The sequence below is a fragment of the Colletotrichum acutatum genome (assembly GCF_030867785.1).
Source record: "Colletotrichum acutatum strain CBS 112980 chromosome Unknown BDZ83scaffold_58, whole genome shotgun sequence".
NCBI classification, from domain to species: Eukaryota; Fungi; Ascomycota; class Sordariomycetes; order Glomerellales; family Glomerellaceae; genus Colletotrichum; species Colletotrichum acutatum.
Window position 1 is genome coordinate 26,495 of NW_026849052.1, and position 27,070 is coordinate 53,564.

Here is a 27,070-nt window from a genome sequence, read left to right on the forward strand (position 1 = left end):
CCACCAGGTCCGTATCTCGCTTCCCTCAATCCTTCACTGTCCTCGGCAAAAAAAAAAATTGCAACACATCAATACACACCTCAGCCTCTCCCAACGGTCGACGGCTTCTCTTTTTTCTTCTCTCATCCTGTGGCGACGCCTGCAAACTTCTTTGTTTGACACAGCCCACAACCCCATCTACTCTCCATCTCGCACTGCCATCCTCCGGCCTGGAAATTGTACGTTTGCTTTGTCGCCCATGTCGGGCCACTTTGCGCGCTATCGTCAAGTGACAAAGGCTATCACTGGACACTGCCTCGTCTCTTTGCTGCACAGGTGGATGCGAAGTCTCCCAATGTTGACTCGCATCCTCAACCGAGAAGTGCCAAAAAGAGCGCTTTCGTCCCTTGACCTGCTTCTCTCGCCATCAAGAACCCCGCTTGGCGCCACTCAGAAACCACTTGCATTTATGCATTGCAGCCTCCCTCGGACCTTTTTGTTAAACAGATCCTAACTCGCAAGAAAAGCAGATAATTCAGCAATCTCTTTGCAAGGAACAAGACATTACTCTACCATCATCATGTCTAAGCTCTTTATTGGGTACGTTTCCCCCTCTCTGCGCTGGCGCATTGTCCACATCAACAATGTCAAACAAACTTTTGCTGACAAGAATTCCAACAGCGGCCTTGCATGGCACACTGAGGAAGGCACCCTCAGACAGAAGTTCGAGGAGTTTGGTGCCGTTGAGGAAGCTGTAAGTACTGATCGTCCGGTCCGAAGAAACTTTCTTGAGAATGGCCTCGCCATAGACCATGGAGAGACACTTTGTCCCAACACTCCAGTAAAAACAGAAAAGAGAGAGAGTGTATGTGAGAGAGAGAGAGAGATCTGACCGTTATTTTTTCCCTTCTTGAAGGTCGTTGTGAAGGACCGCGACACTGGCCGCAGCCGTGGATTCGGCTTCGTCCGCTACACTCAGGATAGTGACGCTCAGAAGGCCATTGCTGCCATGAACAACGTCGAGTACGCTGCCTTTGCGAAACTGCTTTCCATTGCTTGCTTGTCCCAGCGCAATGATCGTGGGAATTCTCCAGCCGACTGACACATCAACTTGTTAGGTTTGACGGACGCACTATTCGCGTTGACAAGGCCTCTGACAACGGTCCCCGAGGTGGCGGTGGCTACCGTGGCGGCTTCGGCGGCGGCGGTGGACGTGGCGGCTACGGCGCGCCCCCTGTGCCTTACGGAGGCGCTCCCGGTGGATACGGCGTTCCCAACATGGGCTACCAGCAGCAGCAGCCTGCCTACGGCCGCGGCTACCCCCCTCAGCAGCCCTACGGCGGTGCCCCTCCCCAGGGTGAGTTGACGATGCCGCCTCTGTTGCTGGTTCAGCTTGCTAACACCTCATAGATGGCTACGCGCCCCAGGCTCCCTACGGATACGCGGACCCGTCTCAGCAGCCCCAGGGCGGCCGAGGCTATTAGTGCTCGCTAGATTTCGGAGATTCGTTGCCCGCTAGTTGTCGGTTTTCGCAACTCGGGAACATGCGGCCAAGACATGTTGCCGACGCTCAACTGCTCCGAGTCTGACAGACGTTCGTGTGCGCGCCCGTTGGTTCGATCGAGCTTTGGTGATATTCTTCGCTGCAACACAATACCCGGTTCTTCTGTTGCACTGGATCTCTGGAAAATAAAACCCCAACCCGTGGTCAAAAGGGTTGGTAACGGCCTAGTCTTCTCAAATGGAATGGTTTTCTGCTTCTGTCATTGATCTTCATTCTTGTTGCCCCAAAACGGTTTGCTGCCACCAAGTTTTGGTGTGTTTTCCGCATGCGGTGATGGTTCCTTTTCCGGTGATCCTTGTGGGGAGTGTGCGGGGGTGATGTCGGTTGGTATTTGGGAATGATGCAGAGTGTTGTCGGATTCATCGTGGACGCCAACGGATTTGTGGTCTAACGCTGCTTGTCTGGCTGATTGTCTCTCTTGATTGTCTCTCTATGTGTTGAATGATCTGAAACAAGAATGTTGGTTGACATGGCTCCAAGGCGTTGTTGCACCACGGACAAAGGGGAAAGGTAAAAAAAAAAAGGGGGTGGGTTGGCAGAGGCTTGGTTTTCAAGAAAGAAAAAGAAGAGGCGAAAGAATGTGCAGAAAAACTCTTCAGTCTGTCTTTTCCGTCTCCTCCTGTTCCTTGACACTGGTTTCTTGCTTGAAGGTACCGCCGACGGCTGACAACGGTGGTTGCGTAGCATCGTGCGATGTCTCCTCGGCGGCGATGATGGCCCGTACTCTGTTGGAGAGGTCGGTGATGTGGACGTCGCCGCTCTCCGGGCTCAGTCCGTCAAGAGCTTCTTCGAGACCAAGAAGGTAGTCGATGTTCAGCCCACTCGGGCCGCGGCTCTTGCGGATATGGGCGGCGAGAGCCTGAGGGTCCTGTGGGCCGACAAACTGGTCATTGTCCGGGGTGCCAATGTACACAAGTGTGCGGATTGGCTCGCAACCATCAGCAGGGTAGAAAGGGGCGTAATGGATCGTGTAGCCGTTGATCTCGCGAATGTCAAGATAGTCCTTGACCTCGGCGACCTTATCTGCCTTGATACGGTAGGCGACACCCCAGACACGTTCAGGTGCCGAGTCGTGGTGGTCGGTTAGCTGCTCCCAGAACGAACGCTCAATGAGCGTAACGACACGGCCGGGAGCCTCGGGTGTGCCTCTGTGGTCCTGACTGATGAAGGGGTCAGAACGTCCCGAGATGAGAGCAGATGGTAGAAGTCATAAAGCCTCATGAGGGTCAAGTGATTACCTTGCCTGCGCAAGGTGTTAGTGAGACTAGTGGAGACGAGGGGAAGGCAGGGCATGACGTGGAAATAAGCATTGGTAGCAGCGGGCACTAGGGACGCAAGGTGGCCTTGTGTCCCACGGGGCTGGATGAGACGGCACGTCCGGAGGAGGGAAGGGAGAGACGAACTTGCCAGAAGCGACGGACGTATCCTGTCACCCAACCAGGGATTCTTCTATCTGTGGGGGTGGACGACACAGATCAGCCAACGGCTCGGATAGCGGCAAGGGGCAGGAGGAGGAGAAGGAGAAGGCGAGAAGGGGGGGGTGTGGTGTGGACGAGGTGAGGCTAACCGAAGTGCGGCGGAGGCTTCCATATCAGACTCCTAGAGGACGGGGTTTGTAACATTAGCACCGACGTGTGTGAGGCTTGTCTACGGCAGGCAGGGATGCATGCGCCATGCGGGAGGGCGGGAGGAGCTGGAGGACAAGAGCAGCCCAGTCCAGCCCAGTAGGGAGAGCGGCAGGGATCGAGGGTGAACTCGAAGGGTCGAAAACGTACCCATAACCGTACAGCCAGAACTCGCCGCTGCCGTTGGTGGAGAGGTCGGTGTCGGCCATGCCGGCTGTCGTAGATTTGAAGTCTGTCTGAGACGATGTACCACGCGAGGAAGGCGAAGAGACGGGATATGAGAAATGATAGCCCAGTTGTTGCTGTCCACCGTGGACTCGAGGTTGAATACCTACACTGGACAAGCGTGTTACGACTGGCGTTCACGATGCTAAAGCCTGGAGGAATTTTGAGCAAATCAGTCCCACTCCCGTGTAACTCGCTTCGGGCCCTGCACACACAAAACACAACAGAGAAACGGCAGAGACAGCTCGGCGATCCAGCTCGGATCGATCTCTCAGGGCACTTGCCCAAGTGTGTGAGGGCCAAAAGTTATGAAAGCCGTCGGTGGCACCCCAGAGCGGCAAACCGCAAGGGCCGAGGCGGGAGTTGTGTGAGGGGACCGCATGGAGCCGCGCGTACACATGTTGGAGATAGGTAGACAGACAGGCAGAGAGGCAGAGAGGCAGACAGGCAGACAGGCAGAATAGAACACGGCGGGAAAGGTCAGTTTTGAGGGGTAACGAAGAGAGGTGGACGAGGAAGATGATGAGGAGGAGGAAGAGAAGCAAGAGGAAGAGAAAGAGGAAGTGTTCTAGAAGGGGAGGGGACCGGAGGGTCTAAAACGGGCCAGACGGAAAAGTCAAAGTGGCGGGCCTATGTACTTCGTAGGGTAAAGTGAATCGAATCGGGGCGTGGTCTTGAAGAGAAGGAGATCACGGTACATACGATTTTGGAATGAGAAGGCGGGGAAGAAATGGGAGACTGGAGAGGGAGACGGAGGTGTTCCAAGTGATCGAGAACGAACGGGCAGGTCGAGTTGATGGCCGCGAATCTGCAAAAAAAGCTGGAAAGCATACGCAATCCCGCTTGCCGGCGTCCCGTGCTGGAGGCTCGGCGTTCTGGGGAGGGGCATTGGTGCCGGGGCTGTGGTGGGGCAGGCAGGGCAGACTCGCAGACTCAATGGAAGGGAAGGGAAGGGGGGAAAGGGAAGGATGTTAGGGTGGTACGGGCTGACTGTGGACGGTCACGCTTACACGATGATTCGAAGACGAAAGAGAGGGCCTCAAAGCAGGACCCAGAGATGAGGCGCATGGAAGTTGTCCACATGCAAGATCCATAAGGTCAAACTACCTTAGCTTACTTGGACACTGATGAGTGAGGTGATTACTGGTGCGAGGCTTAGGTAACAGGGCCGGACACCTGCCAACTGGCCAGATCATCTCACCTCAGGGCGCTGGCGAGTGAACGTGCCATGGTGAAATAAGCTTAAATGGGGATACACCTCAACCACCAGCTCAATCTCAGATGGTTGTCATGCCGCCCGGCCCGATGGTGTAGTGTCGAGGACTTTCCCGTCACCTCAAGTGTGTGTCCAGTGTGGTGTGCGGGAGAGCCCGGAGTTGTGAGGAATAAGTGACATTCAGATAGATACCCTACCTACCTAAGGTAATAGGTACCTTACTCTCAATTACGTGTATACGTACCCCTCTAACGCATGGTCCAACGTTCATTCCCAGTCCTGAATCCTGTCAAAACTTACTCAATACGGCAAGTATCCGTAAGGTACGGAATATACCGTATCCTGCACCTCTCAGGCTTTGTTCCGAGGCAGGACTTGTCTGATGATCGAGCTGAAGCCTTTGGGATGCACAGCGTGGTCGGTGAGCGATTGCAATGATTGGGGAGAAAAAGCAAAAAAGACGGAGGCTCCAGGCTGGAATTTAAAGTGTGCAGGACTACGCAGGACCCCTTTCTACGGCTCCCGTCTCGATCTGTATCTGGATCGTATCACGTACCCGGTCTCGAGACGAAGAAAAGACCCCTTGGGGCCGTTGAGTGGATACAGGGAACAAAAGTAAGTACTCCGTAGTGTACCACGCATGTCATCGCCCACACAATGACAGAGAAGGGTAAGCTAGGCCAAGCTAGCAATAACGGTATTGAAGATACGAACTATCCGTACGCTAAGCGCGTATGTCGCAGAGCTGTCCCGCGCTAGAGCCCTCGTGGGTGTTTTCTTCTGACGGGATTTGCGCGGACCTGCCCGTATCTTTTCCTTGAGGTCTACAACGTTCAGTGTTCAATGTTGTCTGTGATTGCAATGGGTATTCTTCCCGTCCTGTCTGCCTTTCTCAATCAATAGCTCGCATCCCCCCCCCCCTCAAGCCCCCGGCGCGGCGTTGGCTTGGTCAATCCACCCGATAGCCACAGAACCAGGAACAGCAGGCGAACGTGGCGGGGCCACGAAACCGAGCTGGGCACTGACTTGTTGGACTTGACTGACAATGACTCTGACGGGCGACTCTGACGATTGACTGACTGAATGGCAAATTGCCGAAAGAAGTCGAGAGATGACGAAGGAAGACAGAATAATACGTACAGAAATATGGAACCAGAATCGGGAAAGAGGCAGGCGGCCCTGGCGTATCCGTCCCTTCCCCGGTGCCTGGTATCCGTGAGGTACCCAACTTAGTTATCAAAAAGTAAGAGGGAAGGAGCAAGAACAGGCATCAGAATTCCAAAGCGAGCAAAGATTTCATTTGGAGCTTGTTCTTGTTCTGTTTTTAGCCCGTATCCCCAGAAATGCAATTTCGCACACATCCACTCAAGAGGCTGACTTTGCAAACCATCGCCTGTTCATCCCGTCTCCCGCACGCCCGCTGGCCTATGGTGTCCTTTTTTTATCCATTCGCAATCTCTCAAGCGCACCGCGAAGCCGTAAACCGCCACAACGCTTGCGCATTGCATATTGTACCCGATTCTGTTCAATCTGTTTCGTGACGTGACCCAGGCCCCGACTCATACACACACCGAGCCTTCGGCTTCTTCCAACACCTCCCGTCATCAATAATACACGTACCTTCCCTGCAACATCACCGCTCGCGCCATCCCGCGCACCCCCAAAAGAGAAGCTGTCTTGTCCGGTCTTCCGTTTGCCGAGAGCTCCCACCTCTTTGCTGTCTGTTCAGTCTTGTTTTACAAGGCCAGATAATAGCTTTCCCCCCTCTTCGTCATCTCCTTACCTTACACACAACGATCATCATCAGCACCATAAGTCAACCTACGACCGCAACTACTACCTTGGACATCAGCAACCACCCAGACTCAACCCAAGCCTCGCTGCACATTCGGCGTGCGGCTGAAACCAATCTCTGCATTCACATCACTGAGCTCAAGGCCCGATTGGTACTTTGTTCTCCTTCGCCGCAGCCTAACCCACCGGCCACCCAGCCCTACCTCTTGACTAGCGTGCCGACTGCCGCCTGACGTTGAGTCGCGGTTCCGCTCCCCTGCTCGCTCCCAGGTTCCATTACCCATTCTCTCTTGGCTTTACCATACAGCTACTGCGGCTCCCTTCTGCTCTTCTCTGCCCACAGTAATCCCCCCCCCCCACCCCGCCAGCTTCATATACCCCAGGAGCCTCAATCCAGTCTCGCCTCCAAAGACCCTTCTCTTTCTTCTCTTGAACTTTTGCTTGCTCCGAATCCGCACCAATTTTCGCAATGGCGTACAACAGACCCTACAATCCCGATGAACTTCCAAGGTACGTTGCACAACACACCATTCACCTAGCCCATTGTTCATGGCCTAACTACCCAATCTCCTTCTTTACCCCGCCATGCTAACCCCCTCCTAGGTTCGCGGAACCCGAACAGGTACGTTTGCGCCCTCGGCCTCCGGTCACCTGACGACCTTTCTACTCCATTCATCCCATCGGCATCGGTCACCCCCCTGGATCGCGCATCTTGCAGATAAACTAACATTCCCATCATAGAAGGGTGGCGCTGCCCCGGCACCTTCCCAGCAGCCTTCCCAGCAGCATCCTCAGCAACACTCTCAGCCTCGCTACGAAAACAAGCTTCCAGCCGTCCCTCGCGACGAGTACCACCGTCCCGATCCTCGGAACGACCACCGCCGGCCCAGCCCCAACATGTACGGCGTCAGCTCTCCTCCCCCGACGGGCAACCCCCGCCCGAACGCCCAGCCTCGGCCACCCCCCAACTCCCGGCCGCCTCCTTCTCCCGCTCCTGATATGAGCGCAGACGGCGCAGATCCGACACTGCTGCCCCTATTCCGAGCGGTCGATAAGGATGGTGAGTGATGCTGCCGACGCCCTTCTGCAACGACCGCCAACTAATGACTATCTACAGGCACTGGCCAGCTGTCCGAGCGGGAGCTGTCAACTGCTCTCGTCAACGGTGACTGGACTGCTTTCGACCCACAGACAGTTCGCATGATGATCCGCATGTTCGATTCCGACCGCAGTGGCACTATTGGATTCGCCGAGTTTTGCGGCCTCTGGTCCTTCCTTGCGTCGTGGCGCACTCTGTTTGACCGATTCGATGCCGACCGATCTGGAAACATTTCCCTCGGCGAGTTCACCAACGCCCTCGTCGCTTTCCGCTATCGTCTCAGTCCCGGTTTCGTTGAGCTTCTCTTCCGGACGTACGACAAGCGCGGAGAAGGTGTCATGTCCTTTGATCTCTTCGTCCAGGCTTGCATTTCCTTGAAGCGCATGACGGACGTGTTCAAGAAGTACGATGACGACAGAGACGGTTACATCACCCTCAGCTTTGAGGACTTCCTGACGGAGATTCTCAAGCAGCTCAAGTAGGTCTGGCGAAGAGAGGGTCTAGGTGTAGGGATGTAAGGCCTTTCCATATGGCCGGCAGGCGAGTTTGGACTGGAAGGGAGTGTCGACTCCATGATTCAGCGGAGAGAGAGAAAAGAAGAAGATGCGTTGTTCAGGTGGGAACATTAGATACCCCGGGTGAATGGGTGCAGGTAATGGAGAGGTCTATGGTCTGGATTGGGCACTCTACTCACGAGGGGTGGAACTCAGGATTGAATGCATGATATGGGAATCATCTAGGGTGGAAATCATGACAGTACCTCAAGCAAGATATCGGGCATTGCATTGAAGTTTTGTTGATGAGCATCATAATAATCGCCCCTTCGCCCCACGTGCAAATTTTCTCCATTGCGGCCATTGACTGCCTTCGTGTACGAAGCCTCCTTGTTGGCTGGGCGGATGGATTAGAGAATCGGGCTTGGTCATTGTTGAAAAGATTTGACTGTTCGCCATTGTACGAGGTCAGTTGCACTGGAGGCATCAGTCCGTCCCTGGCCTAGATTTGATCTCGGTCATATGTGTTGGCATTTCAACATCTCAGGAACATCAGAACTTGGGCTTTAATCTGGAAATAAATTGTTTCTAAGGCCCTTTACTGTTTCAGCCTGGGGTAAGACTAATCAGGACTCCGAGCGAGAGGGAGAGAAAGAGGGGGAGAGAGAGAATACATGCTTTGTATTGAATAACCAACTTCAGCACCTCTTTCAAGCAATCATAGGGGCGAACTACAACTGCGTCCTTTCGATATGGGATATGCGAATGGCTCCTAACACACCTTTTTTGCGCTCTCATACCCATCGGCAAAGGCTAAAGGGATTCTTGAAAGCTGAGATGGAGAAAATATCGTTGCTGGACAAAACCACATCAACGTGCATTGTACTGTCTTTTATGTGCAATGATCAACGGGCCTTGCGAGCACAAGTTCCTTATGTCAGCTTTCATCAGATTTCACGCCTAGTGGTCTCCGTATTCATCAACGTCTATCTTTAGGTAGTCTTAGTGTGGGCGTTAATTGAAGAGGAGTGAGTTCACACAGTAGTTTATGTAGTGAACCCAATGCAGGTACAACCAGCACATGGACTTCTATAAGCATATTGGCAATTCACATTAGCCAGTAGACGTTGGGTCTTCAGCTATAGCTATTATCGCGAGAGTTCGGTCCTTGCCTACGCGGTCGTGGATATTCCAGTCCTAATTCTTGGTGCCGGTTCTATTACCGTGTTACATGCGACACATGCGTCTCTCTTATAGTGCAATAGTCTGATAGACATTGGGGACTTGCATCGTCAGTCACAGATTGTTAAAGAAAGAGCGGTCTTGGCTCAGCAATTAAAGAGGTTCAAGTCTTATGAGTGCAAGTTCGTTAGCTATGTTATAAATTATATTCCTTCTATAGCAGCAGGGTTCTCGAATAGCTCAGGCTCGCCATACAGGGTTCAAAGGATTCCCGTCCTTTAGGTAGCTGGTTGAGATTTCTTTTGTAGTCTGTGACGTACGCACCCCCTTTGTATTTCAGAATGATTATAAACAGTAAACACGTATGGATCTTTTTTTCATTTTTTTTTTCAATATTGAAATTCTATATTTATATTGACAAAGCCAGATGTTGTAACATACGCATATCTCTCAGCTGATGCTACTACAAGAAAATACTGGCCCAGTCCACTGATTCATGGGTTACAGCTGATAGTCTTTGCAGGTCCCGTAGGTGACTGTGTGTCTTCATCGCAGCAGGTGTGCATCAACTTGCTGAGAGACAAGAGTGTGTACTTACGTTAGTCGATGTCTCGTTCTGATATATACGTGAGTTACCCATCTAGCCTACTGGGAAAGCTATACACACTTTGACTCCTAAATTTGCCGTATGATTACCCGTTGAGATGGATCAAATACATAACAATTCCATCACTGCTACAATAAGAGGGATCATTTGAAATATCCATCCATATATTACTCATGTTGATACTGTGTCTCTCAAGTGGTCATCTTTCTCCATTCCTCAATCCCAGAGGCCCCTGTTTGGCCCATCATCCCCAACGCCGAAAGAAGACATCTCGCCATCCTGGGCGAGCATCCCCCCTTGACGCTTAACCAAAATGACCGCTCAACTCCGAAACCCCCTTGGATTGTCCATCTCATCCTGTTCATATCTGATTAATAAGTTGTTAATTATATACCTGTGATGGTATCTACTTTCCAAAGAAAGGGGGGGGGGTATATCTCCTTTTTCATGTCCCGCTTCGCTTCCCCGTACTACAAATGAAAAAAAAAACTCTCCGTAGCCCACACACAAACGGACCCGGGTTTGACCCGACAGGGACATAAAACCAGCAACTCCGCCCCCGGTCTCCGCAAACGGGGTCACGGGTATCCCGTCTTTTCCATCAGCGGGGCCCATATTTAGCCGTGGTATCAACCGGCGGCAAGCCCCGTCCCCTCGCCCGCCCCTTTAACCCCTTTCCGTTCCCAAGCAGACTCTTGGACAACGAGGAAGAAGACGAAGGCGGAGGGGAGGAAAGAACCCTCGCGCCGGGCTCGACGTTCCAGACACCTTCCCTCGTCATGGCGACCTCCTCGCCGACGCCGAGGACAAGAACATCGGTGCTCTTGGACCCCTTGGCCTTGTCCCTCTTATCCTGGTCACTAGCCCTCTCGCGATCCAACCTATCGCCGCGCTTTCTTCCCCCAGAAGAAGAGTGAGAAGAATGGGTGACCTGCTTCTGGGTATACTTCTTCGTCCGCAGCATCTTCGTCACCAACCCCCTAACATCCTTATCCCCGTCGTGCGTGCTAACCCACGCCCTGGCTCCGAGCGCCGCCGCAGTCTCCTGGCCCGCCGGCATGCCCGCCGAGATGTTCCCGCCGAGCCACCACGGGTTCGACACCGTATCAAAACAGTGCAGAAGCGCCGTCAGCGGCAGCGCGGCCTCGGCCTTGAGGTGCGTGTGGGCGTACTTCTCCAGGCAGCGGTACGAGATGCCGTGCGGCGAAAAGATAACCGAGACGGCTCGTCGGTCGCGGGTGTCTGGGGTGAGAATGGAGGCCGCGGACCGGACGGAGCGCAGGGACCGGCTGCTGGGCGGTGTCTCGGGCGGTGTCGGCAGGCTGAGATAGGCGGACGAGTTCTTTGTCTTTTGGTGGTGAGGTCCCGGTCCTGATGCCAACCGGAGGGACGAGGCGCTGGCCGCGGTCCGCAGCGAGACTGGCGTCCGAGGGGGCGTCATGAGGTGAGGGAACCGCGGCCACGTCGGCGGTGGGCGGTACGTGATCCCCACGGCGGCGTGCAGGCCCTTGAAGTCCCTCCGTTGCGGGATAAAGGCAACTGTGACCTCGCCCGGCTCGCCGCCCGGGAAAAACGGAGGCACCTTGACCCGGATGACGGTCTGCTTCCCAGTGGCCTGCGGATCCTCCCACCGCGGAATCGCAAAGACCTTGTCCTTATCGAAATACTTCCAGCTCCGAATCACCTTGGCCGCCGCCGGCTCCGCCAGTATCAGCGTTCTCGTGCCGCTGGCCGGGAGCTGGCGAAGCGTCGCCTCGTTGCAGTGATCGCTCTTGTGCTGGCTGATGATGACGAGGTCGGGCTCCGGGAGGTGCTGTAGAGAACACACGCATGGGCACTCCTTGTGTGTTGCGGTTGAGAGGATCGAGTGAAATATGGTGGAAGGCCCCGTGATCCATGGATCCATCAAAATTCTAAACGGCCTTGGAGCAATTCCGGGAAGTGACTCGGGCACAATGGGCTCAAAGGTGAGGAGGAATGAAGCATCCGCATTGAGCTGCTTCACAGTCAACGCCATAGCTTGGAAGGGTATAAAATAAACAAACAAAACGAGAACGAATGACACTGCAACTCGGCCAGTTGAAGAAGAAGGTATTGCTACTGAGCAATCGTCTGCCAGAAGAAAACTGAACGCAAACAAGAAAACAAGCAGAGAGGTGAATTAGATATGGTCCATGACGGCGGACACGTCTGGGGGGGGGGCGCGTCGGGACGCAACTCTGGGGATGCGTAGCCGTGAATGATCGGACGTGGAGAAGGCCATTAGGGAAACACGAGGCGATTTCAGGAAACTTTCCCTTGGCCAGATTAGAAACATGGCCCTTGTAACGCCAATTCGCCAGTCCGCCAACACAAGCACAAGCACGGCAAGCTGGCGAGAGAGGGTCAGAGCATTGTGGTCGGATCTTTAACAGATCAATAGGCTAAGGGCAAGTTAACGCGAGGTGCTCAGACTTCCGGGGGCCCGGCCGAGGAGGATATGACGACCGCAATGTGTGAACGGCCCGGCTACGGGCTGCGTGGAGAGGTCGCCAAGTTCGGTCAAGGTCGGAGGCTGAAACTCTGGAGGCTGTGCCATTTTTTTGGTCTAGAAACTTGAAGGTGCGTCCCTTGCACACAATTTCTTCGCTCCGGTCCAGTCAGGCGAAGCATCTTTAGGATATACCCACCATCCCGTTTACTTGACCGATGTCACTGGTCTAAAAGACACCATCACTCGTCGAAGCAGTCGAAGCAGTCGAGTTTCTATAGAGCTTCTTGGCAGCAAAGACCCGTCTTGAAGGTCTGTGCGCTGCGCCTCGAGTGACTGATCAACGAGCACTTGTGACAAGTTTGTTTGGGATCTAGAAGATGGTGGGCTTTGATTGGACGAGGTCGAATTCGGACGACGCAGGGCAAAGGAGATCCGGGATGGTTTTCAAGTCGAATCGAGTTGCCAAATGTTAAGATGGCAGCGGACCGCCGACTTGGGTGCAAAGACAATGGAGATGCTTCCATTGAGGCATCATGCAGGATTGACAGCCGGCTGTTGCGGCTGGAGCAGTTCCGGCTACCCCTTAGGAGGAGGCAAGGGATGACTGGCCCGGCGTCGTCCAGACTGCGGAAACAAGTATTTCTAGCGGTGAGTTAGAATTTTCTACACTGACTATAGCTTGAAGCGAAAGACGTCAGTAGTTTGCCATTCTGCCCTAGAAGTGGGTGCAGTATCGAAGGCATGGGCTGGTTCTGGTTTTGGCAGAAGGGGCTCCGGAAGCAGGAAAATTGACCGTTTTCAAGAGGCCGAGTCAGGTACGGTTCACAAAGCGTGGTGAGCAGTGGGCCCATGGTTCATCTGTCGTCCGCATGATGGAGTCTAGAGGTCATACTACAACTGGGGACAGCGGACCTCGTTCGGATTTTGATACTGTCGGGTATATCCTGTCCCTTGAGAACGAGACACCGTGAGTCGAATAGGATGTTGGAGGTGTAGGAAGACCGATTCGAACTGTGTCTCGTGTGCATCGAGACGCTGACGAGGCACAGTAATTCGATCGAAGACTTACTGGGTTCCTTTGACTTGCAATCGAGTGTCATCATCCCTGAAGAAGCTTGGCTTGAAGGACAGTGACAGTGCTGCGGCTTTCGAGGTTACGACAGCACTCGTAAACATAGTCGGTGTCTCCGACTAGACGTACCCTTGATTGACCGCCATGTCTCGGAAGACAGGAAGCGAGGCGGTAGATCAGGAGGCTGATGGGCGGTTGGGCGAGGATACCGACTTAGTGGTAAGAAAACAAAATCGAAGGAGTGAAAATTAAAGAGAAAAAATTCCAGCGCGCATGTGACAGGCACCAAAGGAGTGCTTCTCGAACTTGTCTCGGGTTTTCTCACTCCTCCCTAGGTTGCTACCAGTCACCCGCTAGAGAATTATGAGTCTGTAGCACGACAGAAGGCGGGCTTGAGGGGCTGCAGCAGCAGCGGCGCTGCGGGCCATTTCCGCCGACTTCAAGAAATCTCGGACCCGTGCGAGCCTCGCCGTATCCTAAGACTAGCGTAGGTTCGTAATAACCCGAAATAAATGTGTAATTTGGGAGGACAAGTCTTTTGACGGGAATGTTCCCTAAGCAAGTTACCTTACTCGCAAGCAAGTACTTGTGGGAGTGTACGCGGCGCTGTAGTTGAAACGACTCTCTCACTCTCTCTGTTCTGACTGTAGCCTTCGTGAGTGTTTTTGGAGGTTGGCGCTCAGAAATTCGCGAACGGCCACAGTCACTCAAAAAGCAGCAGCAGCAGCTCGACAATACAGGGGGAGATGAAGCTCCAGGTGGTATCCTGTAGGTTTTGCTGGTTCTGGTAAAGTCGCGTGGGATTACTTTGGAGGAGCTTTATCGTCAAAGCTGTCAGCCCTCGCTTGTGGTTGGTTGGCGGTCTCTTATCAGCGGTTGAGCTCGCGTCCTAGGACCTTATCCCCCGCACCCTCCGTGCCTCCCCTTTCCTCTCTCTCCGGTACCAGCTAGGAGGAGCTGAGCAGGACGGGCGGTGACTGTCACCGAAATGCAACAGGCCGCTGGGTGCGGTAACAGCTCGTAATTAGGCCCGTTCGTGACTGACTTTTGCGGCGGCAGAGGGGGCAGAAAGGCGGGGTTGATTCACCGCTTTCTTCATTTCTCTTCATCAGCGCCAAGCTGGATCTCGTTGCTCTCAGTGACAGTAGTTGGTCCTCTTTGGGGCCATTTCGGCATTCATGAAACCATTCAAACTGCGGCTAACGAGTGCCTCCTAACCCAGCCTGACCAGGCAGCTCCTACTAGGGTAGGTGCTTGAGCGATGCAGCCGCCAGCGGCATAGGGGGAGGCGTTCGTGTAACGTTCCGTGGGCCATCACGAGATGGTGGCCCCGATTTAGTCCGATTTGAGGGTCTCGACTTGCTGTGTACTTGAGGAGCGAAAAAAATGCTGTCTGCATGGCACCCGTGCCTAAGTGAAGCATCAATCGATGAAATGACTCTGTAACCGAGTCCACGGATGAGTCGAGATTCGTGTCTGTCAAACTCGGGGGCCAATCATTGCTTCTTCCCTGAAGAAAATTATTGAAAACAAAGGCCAGAAGAAAGCACGACCCAGGCCAAGCAGGGTGATGTCACTCTAGTGCTTCGAGGGAGTATGGCTGAATCAATACCCGCTTTAGCTGCGAGTGCTGTCTGCGGTTCCGAAGTGCCAGACGCCCAGTCAGTCAGGGTCCAGGGGGTGTGTAAGTTGTAAGTGGCAAAAGAGAAGAGGGTGGCAGGGGAAACTATGGTCGCGAGCTGGGAGGTTTGAGGAAAAGGTACAATTGGCTGCGAGCTTGTCAGTCGTTGCTCAGAGCTGCTAGAGAGAGGGCTGACTAGCCATGAGCGATTGTTTTCCGTACGGATAACCAAGGTATTGTTTGACTGCCTGCCATTGGTAATCCGGTCTGACTTATTCAAGTAAGCTGATACATGGCCCCAGGGGAGGTAAAAAGGCCGAGAGAAATGGTAGCGCAAAGGCGGCATTTGAACAAGGCTTCTTGGTTCTCTGGCCGAGGAGCTCTCTCTATTCTTTGAGCAGGCGCCACCTCGGTGAAAAGCCGTGGTTTCGGGATGCAGCTGGCAGCTTGTGCTTATTTCCAAAGAGGTTGGTTGAGAAGACTTTTGTGGATCAGGTCAGCCTGCAGGTTTAATTTTTTCCTATTGATCTCAACATCGGATTCTGGTGTCGGCCGGCCGGCTTTGGGAGTTGAATTTTTTTTTCGCTTTTGGTTGAACTTTTTTTCTTCCTTTTTTTCTTTTTCTCGTTGCTGGATAGAATCTGCCGATTGTTGATAGGTCGAGGTGAAGAGGATGCAAGGCGAAGAACTGGAGGGTCCTCGCGCCGAATGTGGGGACCTTCCCTGGCAATTTCAACACGTACCCCCCTCCACCCCTTGTCTGCGCCGGGCACAGCTTTATTCATCGCGGCATGGGGCGGAAGGAGAAAAAAAAAAAGAGCAAAAAGTTAGGTAGGTACCTGCTCGTACCTGCTTAATGGAGAAGTATTCGTGCGTATTTGAGACCTTGTCCGTTATGACTTTCACCATGTCAACAAGATCAAAATTCAATTCCTCTAGCTTGACATCTAGATCCCCGGCAGCTTCGTTGCATCTAGACATGATAAGGTAGGGCAAGGTAGCTGTGGATTAGAGGCAGGTTGACGTGCTGAAGAGCTCCCTGGGCCCTGCGTAATCCTAGTGTAGCGGCAATGGAGCTGCATCGCAGAAGAGGACAAAGGAAGAGTATTACTTACAGATTAAAAGACAGACAGGAAAAAAAAATTGTCGTTGCAGATATCCACATCTCTTTTGACCTTCACCGTACGGACCACACATCAGGCGTGCTGCATGTATGTATCCGTCCTCCGTACATATTCTTTGTCTTCTTCTCTTTCTCACTCGTCCCAAGCTGTCCTAATTCCCACCCCATCAAATCCGCCTTCCCTCTCCGCTTGTGGAGCAGACGATTCGCGCCAACGTCCACGGGTCGGGGGTATAGTCTCCACCGAAGCGTGCTTTGAAGACGCTGCAGAAGCTACACATACCACGGACTTGTTGCAGCTCCAGGGTTCACCTTTGCAAAAAAATGCTTCCAACTTGTCAAGGCAAGGCAAGGGCCCTGCATGTAGTGTACGAAGTAGTGTATGATGTGGGCGGTGTCTTGGTGCTTCGGGCTGCCTGATGCCGACCCGACGAGGCAGAAGCAACCTCATCCTCGCTCATCTTTCTGTTTTCCCTCCGTGTCTCTCATTCCCTCCTGTCTCTGCTGGCCCTCTGCTGGCCCTCTGCTGGCCCTCCGCTGGCCCGTGTCCCCGTTACCAATGCCCAACGGCAGCCCCGATCATGCTTCTCCTTGTAGAAAGGACCGTTCATCGCTTTTATTCCGGAGATTTGGTCTGGGCCTGCTCATCTGGCCACGGCAATGCAATCGCAAAGCGGTAAAATTAGCTCTTGAACTGTTCAAATACTGTCCATATTTATGCGCAAAGAGTAGCTATGCTGGGCTGCGTTGTGCACATTGTTCGCCATGTGAAAAAGCACGAAAGGGAAGAGCTCAGCATCGGCAGGTATGAATAGTCACATAGTCAAAAGAAAGCCTCGCTTCGCTTAGAGGTACACGCGCAATGCTATCCGCACTTGCGGGTACAGCGTATCTCTGAAGTCTGTGATTGCCCAGGGAGCTACGAAGACAGTTAGGTACACCACCTTAGGTATTACGGAGCAGAGTACACCACTTGGAGCCCCTACCCGTTAGCTGGGATGTCAACGTGACGACCAGCGGGGATCCAAGCAGCGCGCAGACGTTGACCGAGGTCAGGACCACGGCCGACCAGTAAGCGGAGGCGAAAATGAACCAGGGGTCCAGCTCCGCTATGCTGCGGGAGGAGGAGGAGGAGGAGGAGGAGGAGGAGTGAGATGGGCGAATGCAAGCTACCCACGAAGTACCCTCCACAGAAACACCACGCCGCAGCAAGACAAGGCAAGACGCAAGACATGCGGGCAACAAGAAGCCTTTCGCCTTGGCCTCGGAGCTTGAATCCGTGAAGCATCCTTTTGGCATATGAGTACTCGAGGATGAAGTGAGTTGGGTATCCGTATGGAAGGCATGATTGTGCTTCCAAGTTCGGATCATGGAGCGACGGGAATTGGCAACGGTCGGTTGAAGGGTGGGGCGAGCAAGGCGAGCAAGGCGAAGAAGTCAGAATGGTCAAGCTTGGGGTCAGTGGTGGTGACAGACTTTGCGAGTTACTTCCTGGTGCCAGCCCTGAGAGCCGTTGGTAAGAAGGCACGACCGGGAAGGAAAAAGGAAAGGAAAGAGGCAGGCACAGGCAAGCTTGCTCAACTTTCAAGAGCTCCCCTGTGATGCGGTAAGGGCCTCTTTCCTCTGTCAACCACTCGCAAGCTCCGAAAAGAAAGAGCAAAGCAAAGCAGCCCACTTCCTGCCCTGCTCACACCCCACCCCCCTCCTTCTCTCCTTCCCCTTGCTGTTGCTCTCAGTCTTGCTCTTGCTGTTGCTGTTGCTGTTGCTCTTCTTGCCCCTCCCCGCTACCTTCCTGCTCCTGCTCGTCCACCACAGGTTGTCAATTGCTTCCCTGTCACACCCCCTCCTTCTTAATCCTCGACCTCATCCTGCTCCTCCTCCTCCGCCGTGCAAGTCCTCCACCCGATTGTCTCGACTTGAATCTTGCCTGGTTCTGCATCCACGCCCCCTGCCTCGTTCTCGTCCTCTTGTCCTCCTTTTCCCCTTCTTCTTTCATCCCCCTCTTTCCTCTAACCCTGGGGTCAACCAAGCCAATCCAATCCAATCCACCAGACACACTCGATCCCCGATCGAGTCATTGATCTCTTCCACCAACGCCAACCAATTGTCGGCTCTTGACATCGTCGGCGGGTCGACTTGCCGACCTTTTCCCTCACCTTACAGTACGTATAGGTACGTCTTTTTTCTTCCCCTGTGCTTCTTGACTGGAATGCTCTCCATCCATTCCACTGCTGACCCCCCGAGCTTTCGGGTTACCCTCCTGTCATTGGAAGATGACGCCGTCGCCCGGTGGTGGTACCTTGAATGAGCACCAAGCTGGTGTCGGTATTTAGTAGCTATGCCGGATCTTCCAAGCACCCAAACCCAAGCAATGGCGGAAGCGGCAGCGGCAGCAACAGCAGAAGTAGAAGAAGGGACTCGCGGTCTTACGGGCGTCAACTGGTTATGGCTGCCGCCATTCTCGGACAAGTCAGGCACCTCGTCGTGCAATCTTTTTTTCATCCAACAAAGAGAAGAGGCTGAATGACTGACTCGAGAAGAAACATCTTGTTACTCGTCTCTCGGAGCAATACGTTTAGTCCATCGGACTTGTTTCCAGGTTCAACAGTCCAGCCCAATGAGCCCAGTGTCATGGAAAGCTCGGCCTCGGCGACCAGCCGTGTGGCACTTGCCATGCAACGAGCTGGCGAAGCCGACTAGATCCTTCTGAAGCTGGTGGTGATGAAGCTTCAAAGCCTCTGCTTGGCTGGTCACTTACACCATCTCGCGTCACCGTACCGACCGCCGCCGCCTCCGCACCTCAGAACAGTGCTCTTCTACCAGCGGCAGATGGTAAAAAATGTTGATTACTCGTAGCTGACAGTCTGGCGACTGGTGACACTGACGCCGTCTGCCCCGGGCCCAACCTTGAGGTGGACTTAGGTTCACCTAACCATGCGACGAATACCAAGTCTTACCTCACAGCTTGTCAGCTGTTCACCTCTGTCGCTCCCCAAACCGACTACTTCCTTGCTCCTTGTACCTTCCGGCCACACCCTCGCTCGTCCGTCTCCTTATTCGCGGCTGATAATATCCCTTTTCATCTGCATCTTTCATCACATCTGCTTCAGGTGTGCTGTATCCGTAGGAGCAAGCCCAGAAGCAGCATAGGTCCAGGCACAGAAAAGGTACGAGCGCACAACTCAATTATGATGGCAACACTTTCGGCGTGCGAAGCATGCAAGGTAGGCAGTGTAGCCAGAAGCCTTTCCTATACTACAACATAGGTATCCGTAGATCGAATTGGAGCTGTATTCGTCGGCGGCTTGTGGATCTTGTCTTGCTCTCGTCGATTCAGCCAGTGCTTACCTACCTACCTTTACTCTCTGATGTCCAAGACTAAGGCAGAGTAAGTACATGAACGAGTGAGTGAAGAACAGGCAAGGTTTTGCCAGACTCCAAACCAAGCTCCCTCCTTGCTCACACACCTTGCTATTATCCGTCCGTACTTCTTTTTGCCTAGCCGTGTAAGTAGGGACTCATTTGGCTACAGATCATGCTGCGTAATACCCGACCTTATGTGACTGGGCTGCGACCATGATGTACCTGGGTGAGCAAGGTAAGGCAAGGCAAGGTAAGGTAGCTTGTCCTGACCTGACCTGACCTGGACCTGCCCTGGGTACCTTCCATGAGATACCCACCAGACCGAGCCACACCCCTACCTAGCCCGTCCAGTACCTCTCTTTTCCCCATTACCTCTGCTTACTGCTTTCGGTCAACTTCCCTTCTGCCCCCCAAAATCAGGTTCCTCCTCTTCCTCTTCCTCCCCGTCCTTTCCTCCCCCTCCATTACACCTTGTTCTTCGAAACACTCTTTGTAACACGCCTCAAGTCGAGAGCTTCCAGAGCTCCAGACTCTTGCTCACCGAATATCGCAGCCTTTTGTCGAACCAACAAATGCTCAAGCTCCAACATCTTCAGTCGCCTTCAATTGACCTCGCTTCGCGATACGCTACGACAGTAACAGCACTTATCGCTCCTCACCCCGCTCAGTATCGATACCAGCCCTCAAGCGCATGGTGGGGTCAAGATGCCGCCCAGATCTTCTCTCACGTCTTCCTTTTCAATCACCGACTCCAACAATGAGGTCGTCTGCCCTCTGCGGAATCAGGATGGATCTAGCTGTAGGAAGAGATGCATCGGTGTAAGTCTCGTCGTGCTGCCTGCATTGCCGCATTGCTCCCTCACGACGCCCTCTTCGCCACAAGCAGACCAACACTGCCCCCGTCTGCGCTGCTGCACCTCTCTACTTGGACCCAGTGCACAGAGAGAGCTTTGATTACTACAGCAAAAAATCCACTCGACCAAGAGAAAATTGAGAGCGCTACTCTGACACTTGATAAATTCCTAGGAAAAACGATATCGTTCTATGCAAGAGCACATTCGCCGCGCTCATCCAGAGCACTACATTTCGAAGCTCCCAGCGACCGAGGAAAGCTTCATGCTCATGATCAACACGCCTCCGTCCGAACGTCCAATGCAGCAAAGCGCAACTTCTGTTCCCCAGGGTTCGTCCCTCTCAGTCCAGGGCTATCCCCCAAAGATTGACCATCTTCAAGGCTTCAATCACGACCATCACATGTATGATAACAGCAACCCGGGCACGCCTCGAACCATGGACGACCACGCTGTTGGTTCCATGCTCCCCGCAGCCAGTGCTGCTGCGGCGCTGGCCCAGCTCCACGGTCACAAAGTCGAACCCGAATGGGAGGAAATGGTGAGCTAGAACATCCCCTCCTGACTGACTTACAAACTCAAACAAAGATTGCTAATCAAATGTGCGCTACTAGGGTTGGCACTCAGACACGGAGGGACGCCGCATTCCAAGGACATCAATTGAGCTGCCTCCGCTGCACTTGACGAATAACGACATTACTAGCGAGCCATTCCCAGCTATGAACTCGAGTCGGCCACGGGATATTCTGCCGTCAATTCTGGCGAATTCGCCCCCCGGTCGCTCTTCGACATTACCCCCAATCCAGCGGCCTGCTGTGGGACCTGCCAGACCAAGGAAGCAGTCCGTCACCAAGAGAGGCCGAGAGGCGCACCACAAGAAGCAGAAGTCTCGCGGCTCGGCAGCAGACTGGCTTCGGCGAATCCAAAACGACGAACGGCTTAGACCAGGTAATAATGACCGTAAGGCGTTATCGGCTGAACCTTCTGCAGACTATGGGAAGAGATGGGAAGATCTCATCGATGCCGCCGATCAAGCTGCATCCGCTGCCGGCGACATCGATGAGGACAGGACTCCAGTAAGAAGCTTTCGTGCACTCACATCTTTACATCCTCTGACCTTCATTCAGATGCCTCAATCACCAGTTTCTATTCACAGGGCTTCTTTGCCGCCATTCCAGCACCATGGATTTCCATCAGCGACAGCTGGAGGGAACTATCAAGCCTCGCCATTACAGCAGGCCTTGACCCCGCCATCCTACAGCCAGGACACAATTGATCCATTCCCATCGGTTGAAAGCGGTGAAAGCGGGGAGAACTTCCACATCGAGTCGCGAGGCCTATCGGATTCATCACCAAGTTATTCTTCTCAGAATACCCAGATCTACTGCGCAGCCTGTCAGAGCGTTTCACTCCTCAAGGACTCATACGCCTGCACGGAATGCATCTGCGGTCTGTGCCAGGCGTGTGTCGACGTTCTCATGGCAGAGCAGGGGGCTCGCCGCAAATGCCCCCGTTGCGCAACAATCGGCGGCCGGTTCAAGCCGTTCCAGCTTGACATCCGGTGATTATTATGTCTTGTCAACGACCATCATGCATACGTTACGCACAAATATTCGAACTCTGAAGCCCACAAATTGCATTTGAAATCACACACGGCGTCTTGGATGGGGCCAATGCGCATATACAGCATCAAAGCTTGGCATAAGGATTCACCGCATCGATAATACCCCCGGCGTTGCAACTTCGCGAGAGCTTAGACAGAGAGCTTTTCACGAGCCGGTTTCTCCACATTCTTTACATTATTATAGGGACTAGTGACTCGTGACAGTCTTGGATAGGTGTGGTTCTCTCTTTTTTCTTGATGCTACGGGCAGAGTATGGGATATCAAAACGATTACAGGATTAAGGGTCGGCTTGCACGTCGTTATGATCTTGCTCTTTTTTTTTTCTTTTTTTTGGCTTATTGATATTTCGTTCTGGGTGGGTACAGGCAAACTGTTCTTGAGGAGTACTCAACTGGTTTATAGATGCCAGTCATGAAATTTAAATCAATCTTTAGCTATAACAATGAACTTTCTGATCATGGGTATCATTCAAAACTCGTCTTTGTCACTAATGTATACAAGAAGCAAAGGTGGATGGATAGGCTCATCATCATCATCTTCTCGAGTCCTTCTCCTTTTCTTTCTTCAAAAGCAAATCGCGCATGGCGGCTCTAGCGTTGCGACTACCGCCCAGCTTCGGACCCTTGAGGACTTCTTCATCGGCCTTGCGAGCCCCGGCGCGGGCCGCCGGCGCTGCCGTCTTCTTCTTTTGTTGGCGCTGCACCATGGCGTCCATGAACTCGCGCCGGAATTCCTCGGCGATGCGGTCGTCTGCGTCGCCGTCGCCTTCGTTTTGGGGTTCCTGTGGTTTGGGCACGTCGTAGACGTCGACTAAGTAAGGGTTTCAGGTTAGCATATGCTTTGTTGGTCCAATTGAGGGGGAAGACTGGCAAAACTCACGTCTGTTCTCGCGCAGAATCTCCTCGACGAGCTGGTCGCGCTTGATGTCGTCGCTGGTGCGCCGATTTCTGGGCCGCCAGGGTTTACCGTCCCTGCCGAGGCGGGGTTTCTTGGCTCGCCGGCCGCCGGTATCTTCGTCGACGGCTTCGCCTAGGAGGCGGCGGGCTGCCTTTTCCGTCATGGCTTGGTTCCGAGCGCGGACTTCGTCGCCGAGGTCGACTTCCATGAGTTTCCCTTGCATGATGGGGTGGTTTTTGGGGTCTGGGAGTTCGGCTGGTCCGGCGGAGGGTGCTGATGTTGACGGATTGGTGACGGCGGCGGCGGCGGCTTGGTGTTGGGAGGAGGTTGATGGTTCGGATGGTGGTGGTGGGGGGTTGCGGTTAGAGAGGTGCGATTCTATGTATTCCATCCTTGCTTGATCAGCCTCTGGGCGTCGGCGGGCCTTAGAGATGTGGAAGGAGATCCCTCGGGGGGCATACATACATGTGTTTGTTGACGATTGTAGTCGCTGCTGCGCCGGTCTGCGGCGCGAAGCGCTTTGCGATGAGGGGGTCGTCGTCTGGGGTTTGTGCTGTGGCGGGAACCAGTGCGTGCGATAATGATGACGATAGGCTCACGGGGTCTGTATCGTCCCCGGCGACGAGAGTCGTTGCGCCTCGCACGGAGAAGCCTACGCCGTTGAGTCGCTTACGAGCGCGGTGACGGAGGGCGGAGGGGATATTCGCTTCGGGGCCATCGTCGGCGGTGATCTCGGTGGCTGATGCCGGTGTCGTGGTGTTTTCTGCTGTCGAATTTGATTTCGAGGCTACGATGGTGTCGTTGTCGTCGTCGGCGGTGGGCGATGCGGCGCGTTGGCGGAGGCCTGCTTTGCGCTTCCTGTTTGCGCGGAAGAGGATCGGGGCCGGGGCCGGAGTCGCGTCTGTGGCTGGGGATTCGTCGGCGGGTGGCGCCATGATGATGTTGATATGAGCGCCGGGGCGCGTTACTGGTGTTCTATGCGCTGGTTTTGAAATTTGGCGGGCGTCCTGGGTGTGGCGTATTTTGGATGTTGATTTCGAGGATGTGAAAACAGGTGGATGTGTATGTTGTAAGTCGAACGTGGACTGAAAGCGCAAATTCGCCTGGGCGATTGAGGCCGCGCCAGGAAACTCCACCTTTGCAGAATGCCGAGGATTAGCCTTTCGATAATGGGTTAGACAGGGGGGGCGGTCAGGCATGGAAGTCCAACCCGCTGGCATGGATGTCATCGGTGTGACGGTGTCAACGACCCCCACCAGGTTGGTTCCCGCTTTTTGTCTTTGCCCACGGCAAGCATGTCGCAAGAGCTCGAGGGGGGGAGCTCCGAGCTACTTTTAACCTCTGTGCATTCTCACTCTCTGAGCACTCACAACTTCATCTACAGTCGTTGAAAATCGGACCCGAAGTCAACATGGCGAAGAGAGTACGCGATTCCCCCGCAGACATGTTTTAAGAGATACTGACGGGAAATTAGATATACTTTCTGGCCCATGGCGGTCAAGTACAAGGTACGTTTCTTGCAGCCCCTCCCTCCCCTCCACATGAGCTCCGAGCTTTTATCTGGATAAGAAGGAGGGGTGTGAGCTTGTGATAAGTGACTTTTTTATATCGGGACACACTGACGTCACAAATCCAGGTGTCGGATTCCGGTATGTGATGGAAATTTTCGTCAATACGGGTTTTCAATTTTGGTTGAACCAGTCTGGTGTCAATTGAATTGGCAATGTCAATCTTTGTGAGGATGTGATATTGACGAATCGATGCGGTTGATAGGTACTTTACGCAGAAGAGAGCCACCGAGTATGGTCTCACGGGATGGTGTCGCAACACTGATAATAACAAGGTGAGTTTTGAGTACTTAGTGTCTCTTGTCCACCGTTTCTCGGGGTTCCCGTTCGAGATGTGATTCACACGACGTTGCGCTACTGGAAAACACGACTACTGACATATGATGGAACGCAGGTCGAGGGTGAAGCGCAAGGCGACGAGGATGCGCTGAAGAAGCTGCTCAAGGACATTGACGAGGGACCGAGATCAGCCAGGGTTGTCAAGCTTGACCAGGAGGAGAGAGATCTTGTTCAGGACGAAAAGGACTTTGCGGTACGACGATGAATTATCGTTTGAGTGACTTCTCTTCGATGAACAAGGTTGGTAAGAAGACTAGGATTGAGAGGGTAGGTGGTGAAAAGGGGCAGAACATTGGCACGCTACCTTTATTATCGCTTTAGAGCCTATGGCTGTGTCGTAACAACTTTCTTTGCCTGAAGGGAACCTTGCTTGCTCAGTAACACGATAAGCATGTCTCGATGACACTAGACTTAATACAGTATCCACTATATTCACCGCAAATGTATGACTTGAGCAACGTGTTCTGCTTGTCGATCAGGTAGAACAGAGACAGACTGGTATGCTACAAGCCAAGCCCACGTTCCCCCCTCTCAGCTTGCTCTAGGGTCAAGACCGTTAGAACACGCGAAGGCAGAGCGCCCCATTACCAAGTGCCATAATCATTATAGCTATAATGCGTGAAGAAATAAGAAGACCGCAAGTTTACAAATCAGCGTTCTTTACCTCTTGGAGAGTGATTTTCCTTCTGGATCATGACCTTACGGAACACAAGTGGGCGCGTTACCGTCCCCTTGGAGACTGCAAAGATGATGGCATGACAGAGCTGATACAAAAAGGGCGCAAGATGCGAGACGGTCCATACTGTTAACCACAGCGACATACCTGTTCCGCCAAGAACGCCAGCACGATCTTTTTCCCAGGGCATCTTGCTCTTGCCTGAGTACTACTTCAGGTCAAGGTTCAGGCTGTTCTGCATTGCTTTCTTCAACAACTTCGAGTTCGTGTCACCCTGACCTCTAGTTATGTTGCCCTTCTTCAGGAACCCCTTCACCAGGGCCTCGCCCCTTGCTGTCAGTATCAGTGAGCCCCCAAGTGCGTTAACTACACCAGTCCGTCGGCGCCTCTACTCCTCCAGCACTGTCTCATGGGTATTACCGCTAAGTTTAACCCAATACATGCTAGATACTAGAAAAGGACGGGCGTCGTATGGACTTATGGGCTCGTATTTCACCTAAGCCAGCTTGAAGCGAACCCGAGATACGCGCCGCGCGATTGCTTCAAGCATTGGTTTCTTGGCTGTGGGAGAGCTGACTGTTGACGTCTTCGCACAAACCGCAACCTTGCCACCACCGCGCATCAACCCAATTATAATCTCGAGCGTCAAACACACCTCATCGATTCAGCATTCTTTGCCCCAGGGTAGTCAAATCGATGTCTTACAGAACAACAGTGGCGCGATACCGTTTCACTTGAGGCTACAGAGACATTAGATTTACTATAAAAAGGCCTCAAGATTCGATGTGTCCTGTCCTGGTAAACACAACGACAACTGGCGATACTGGTTTCCGCCCAGGAGAAGTACGGGCTAACAGAGACTTTAGCGGTGTGCCCATCTATGATACCCATGGGGCCACTCGAACGTTATGAACATCACCATATCACTTCAACCTACGTCGGCCTGTCAGCATTGCTATCCCTCCTGCCCTGCCTCGTAAGTACTATCCCTAGGCTTTGCGGACTACACTACAGACACTGGAAAACGGCCAAGGTTCCTCGGAACAAGGTTGGCCACATGGGATTTTCCGAGAGCGATTAGCACGAGTCCACCGCCTGGTCGAACCCGAACGCAAAAGGGTGGTCGCTGCGTGAACACTTCCTACGTTTTCGACTTCCAGAATGTCTACAAAGACACGCCATGGTTGCTCCTGATCTATATATCAGGTTAATGCCAAAATTCTAATCTTGGGTTTTTATGGAAGCACGGTAGGTATCTGATAAGTAGTGGGAAATGCTCAATTGATCAATTGAAACTGCTGAGCTGATTCCACAAAGGTCTTACGATGAGCAAGTCCCTGCAAAAGCCTTCTGGCATTCCCTAACATTCGTTCCGGAGGATATAGAGTCAACCAGCAATAAGAATCATCAATACTTTGGTGCTCACGTCAAGTATTTCGCGTCTTGACACTCTTATCTTACATGACTTTGCTCACACTAAAATGACCATCGCCTTTCACGACACTGTATACATGCCTCGTCGCTTTTTCTTTAGTCACCGGGTCTGAAAGCTACGCCGATGAACAAGGGTTCAGCCTCACGGAATTCAAACCCATCCGGGATACATAGATTCTATCCAGAACACCAAAAGATAAAAGGTCGCTAAACGCCTCTACCCCTTCGCTTAATAACAGGCTT

At 53.2% G+C, this 27,070-nt stretch overlaps 8 protein-coding genes across 8 annotated transcripts; 5 read left to right on the forward strand and 3 right to left on the reverse strand.

The window, feature by feature from the left end:
* Positions 1–559: 559 nt before the first annotated feature.
* Positions 560–1,463, forward strand: BDZ83DRAFT_753034 (uncharacterized protein; the record flags this gene model as incomplete). The annotated part of the gene is made up of 5 exons (XM_060514292.1): positions 560–579; positions 661–733; positions 896–1,002; positions 1,098–1,336; positions 1,390–1,463. The coding sequence occupies 5 exons, from the start codon at positions 560–562 to the stop codon at positions 1,461–1,463; spliced, it is 513 nt and encodes a 170-aa protein (XP_060363964.1).
* A 480-nt stretch (positions 1,464–1,943) lies between these two features.
* Positions 1,944–3,724, reverse strand: BDZ83DRAFT_367569 (ChaC-like protein-domain-containing protein). Its single transcript, XM_060502618.1, has 6 exons — positions 3,609–3,724; positions 3,319–3,545; positions 3,111–3,142; positions 2,947–2,996; positions 2,782–2,786; positions 1,944–2,703 (listed from the first exon to the last, which is right to left on the reverse strand). Exons 2-6 carry the CDS (start codon positions 3,375–3,377, stop codon positions 2,139–2,141), a joined length of 711 nt encoding a protein of 236 aa, XP_060363965.1. The 5' UTR covers positions 3,378–3,545; positions 3,609–3,724; the 3' UTR covers positions 1,944–2,138.
* A 3,316-nt stretch (positions 3,725–7,040) lies between these two features.
* Positions 7,041–8,109, forward strand: BDZ83DRAFT_367657 (uncharacterized protein). The gene is made up of 2 exons (XM_060502619.1): positions 7,041–7,463; positions 7,521–8,109. Exons 1-2 carry the CDS (start codon positions 7,301–7,303, stop codon positions 7,982–7,984), a joined length of 627 nt encoding a protein of 208 aa, XP_060363966.1. The 5' UTR covers positions 7,041–7,300; the 3' UTR covers positions 7,985–8,109.
* A 2,394-nt stretch (positions 8,110–10,503) lies between these two features.
* Positions 10,504–11,802, reverse strand: BDZ83DRAFT_540603 (uncharacterized protein; the record flags this gene model as incomplete). The annotated part of the gene is made up of 1 exon (XM_060503395.1): positions 10,504–11,802. A coding segment is annotated over one exon (1,299 nt), but the record flags the coding sequence as incomplete, so codon positions are not given.
* Positions 11,803–16,098: 4,296 nt separating this feature from the next.
* On the forward strand, positions 16,099–17,224 carry BDZ83DRAFT_624583 (uncharacterized protein). Its single transcript, XM_060508451.1, is given in 2 exon segments — positions 16,099–16,573; positions 16,585–17,224. 2 exon segments carry the CDS (start codon positions 16,494–16,496, stop codon positions 16,883–16,885), a joined length of 381 nt encoding a protein of 126 aa, XP_060363968.1. The 5' UTR covers positions 16,099–16,493; the 3' UTR covers positions 16,886–17,224.
* Positions 17,225–19,808: 2,584 nt separating this feature from the next.
* BDZ83DRAFT_624595 (uncharacterized protein) lies at positions 19,809–22,352 on the forward strand. Its single transcript, XM_060508452.1, has 4 exons — positions 19,809–20,256; positions 20,464–20,829; positions 20,903–21,364; positions 21,416–22,352. The coding sequence occupies exons 1-4, from the start codon at positions 20,143–20,145 to the stop codon at positions 21,851–21,853; spliced, it is 1,380 nt and encodes a 459-aa protein (XP_060363969.1). The 5' UTR covers positions 19,809–20,142; the 3' UTR covers positions 21,854–22,352.
* Positions 22,353–23,885, reverse strand: BDZ83DRAFT_624597 (uncharacterized protein). Its single transcript, XM_060508453.1, has 3 exons — positions 23,276–23,885; positions 22,793–23,202; positions 22,353–22,723 (listed from the first exon to the last, which is right to left on the reverse strand). The coding sequence occupies exons 1-3, from the start codon at positions 23,743–23,745 to the stop codon at positions 22,446–22,448; spliced, it is 1,158 nt and encodes a 385-aa protein (XP_060363970.1). The 5' UTR covers positions 23,746–23,885; the 3' UTR covers positions 22,353–22,445.
* A 179-nt stretch (positions 23,886–24,064) lies between these two features.
* BDZ83DRAFT_624600 (acylphosphatase) lies at positions 24,065–25,313 on the forward strand. The gene is made up of 5 exons (XM_060508454.1): positions 24,065–24,233; positions 24,285–24,318; positions 24,447–24,459; positions 24,584–24,653; positions 24,773–25,313. The coding sequence occupies exons 1-5, from the start codon at positions 24,222–24,224 to the stop codon at positions 24,920–24,922; spliced, it is 279 nt and encodes a 92-aa protein (XP_060363971.1). The 5' UTR covers positions 24,065–24,221; the 3' UTR covers positions 24,923–25,313.
* The last annotated feature ends 1,757 nt before the right edge of the window (positions 25,314–27,070 follow it).

Excerpts from the sequence above, each read along its gene's own strand:
- BDZ83DRAFT_624595 (XM_060508452.1), top strand. The coding sequence starts at position 20,143 with ATGCCGCCCAGATCTTCTCTCACGTCTTCCTTTTCAATCACCGACTCC. Across the intron at positions 20,830-20,902 it reads AACCCGAATGGGAGGAAATG|GGTTGGCACTCAGACACGGA; the intron begins GTGAGCTAGAAC and ends GTGCGCTACTAG. Across the intron at positions 21,365-21,415 it reads TCGATGAGGACAGGACTCCA|ATGCCTCAATCACCAGTTTC; the intron begins GTAAGAAGCTTT and ends ACCTTCATTCAG.
- BDZ83DRAFT_367657 (XM_060502619.1), top strand. The coding sequence starts at position 7,301 with ATGTACGGCGTCAGCTCTCCTCCCCCGACGGGCAACCCCCGCCCGAAC. Across the intron at positions 7,464-7,520 it reads CCGAGCGGTCGATAAGGATG|GCACTGGCCAGCTGTCCGAG; the intron begins GTGAGTGATGCT and ends GACTATCTACAG.
- BDZ83DRAFT_624583 (XM_060508451.1), top strand. The coding sequence starts at position 16,494 with ATGCCGACCCGACGAGGCAGAAGCAACCTCATCCTCGCTCATCTTTCT.
- BDZ83DRAFT_624597 (XM_060508453.1), bottom strand. The coding sequence starts at position 23,745 with ATGGCGCCACCCGCCGACGAATCCCCAGCCACAGACGCGACTCCGGCC. Across the intron at positions 23,203-23,275 it reads ACAATCGTCAACAAACACAT|GATGGAATACATAGAATCGC; the intron begins GTATGTATGCCC and ends TGATCAAGCAAG. Across the intron at positions 22,724-22,792 it reads GATTCTGCGCGAGAACAGAC|TCGACGTCTACGACGTGCCC; the intron begins GTGAGTTTTGCC and ends ACCCTTACTTAG.
- BDZ83DRAFT_367569 (XM_060502618.1), bottom strand. The coding sequence starts at position 3,377 with ATGGCCGACACCGACCTCTCCACCAACGGCAGCGGCGAGTTCTGGCTG. Across the intron at positions 3,143-3,318 it reads TTCTGGCTGTACGGTTATGG|GAGTCTGATATGGAAGCCTC; the intron begins GTACGTTTTCGA and ends CCCGTCCTCTAG. Across the intron at positions 2,997-3,110 it reads GAAGCCTCCGCCGCACTTCG|ATAGAAGAATCCCTGGTTGG; the intron begins GTTAGCCTCACC and ends CCACCCCCACAG.
- BDZ83DRAFT_624600 (XM_060508454.1), top strand. Across the intron at positions 24,654-24,772 it reads GCAACACTGATAATAACAAG|GTCGAGGGTGAAGCGCAAGG; the intron begins GTGAGTTTTGAG and ends GATGGAACGCAG.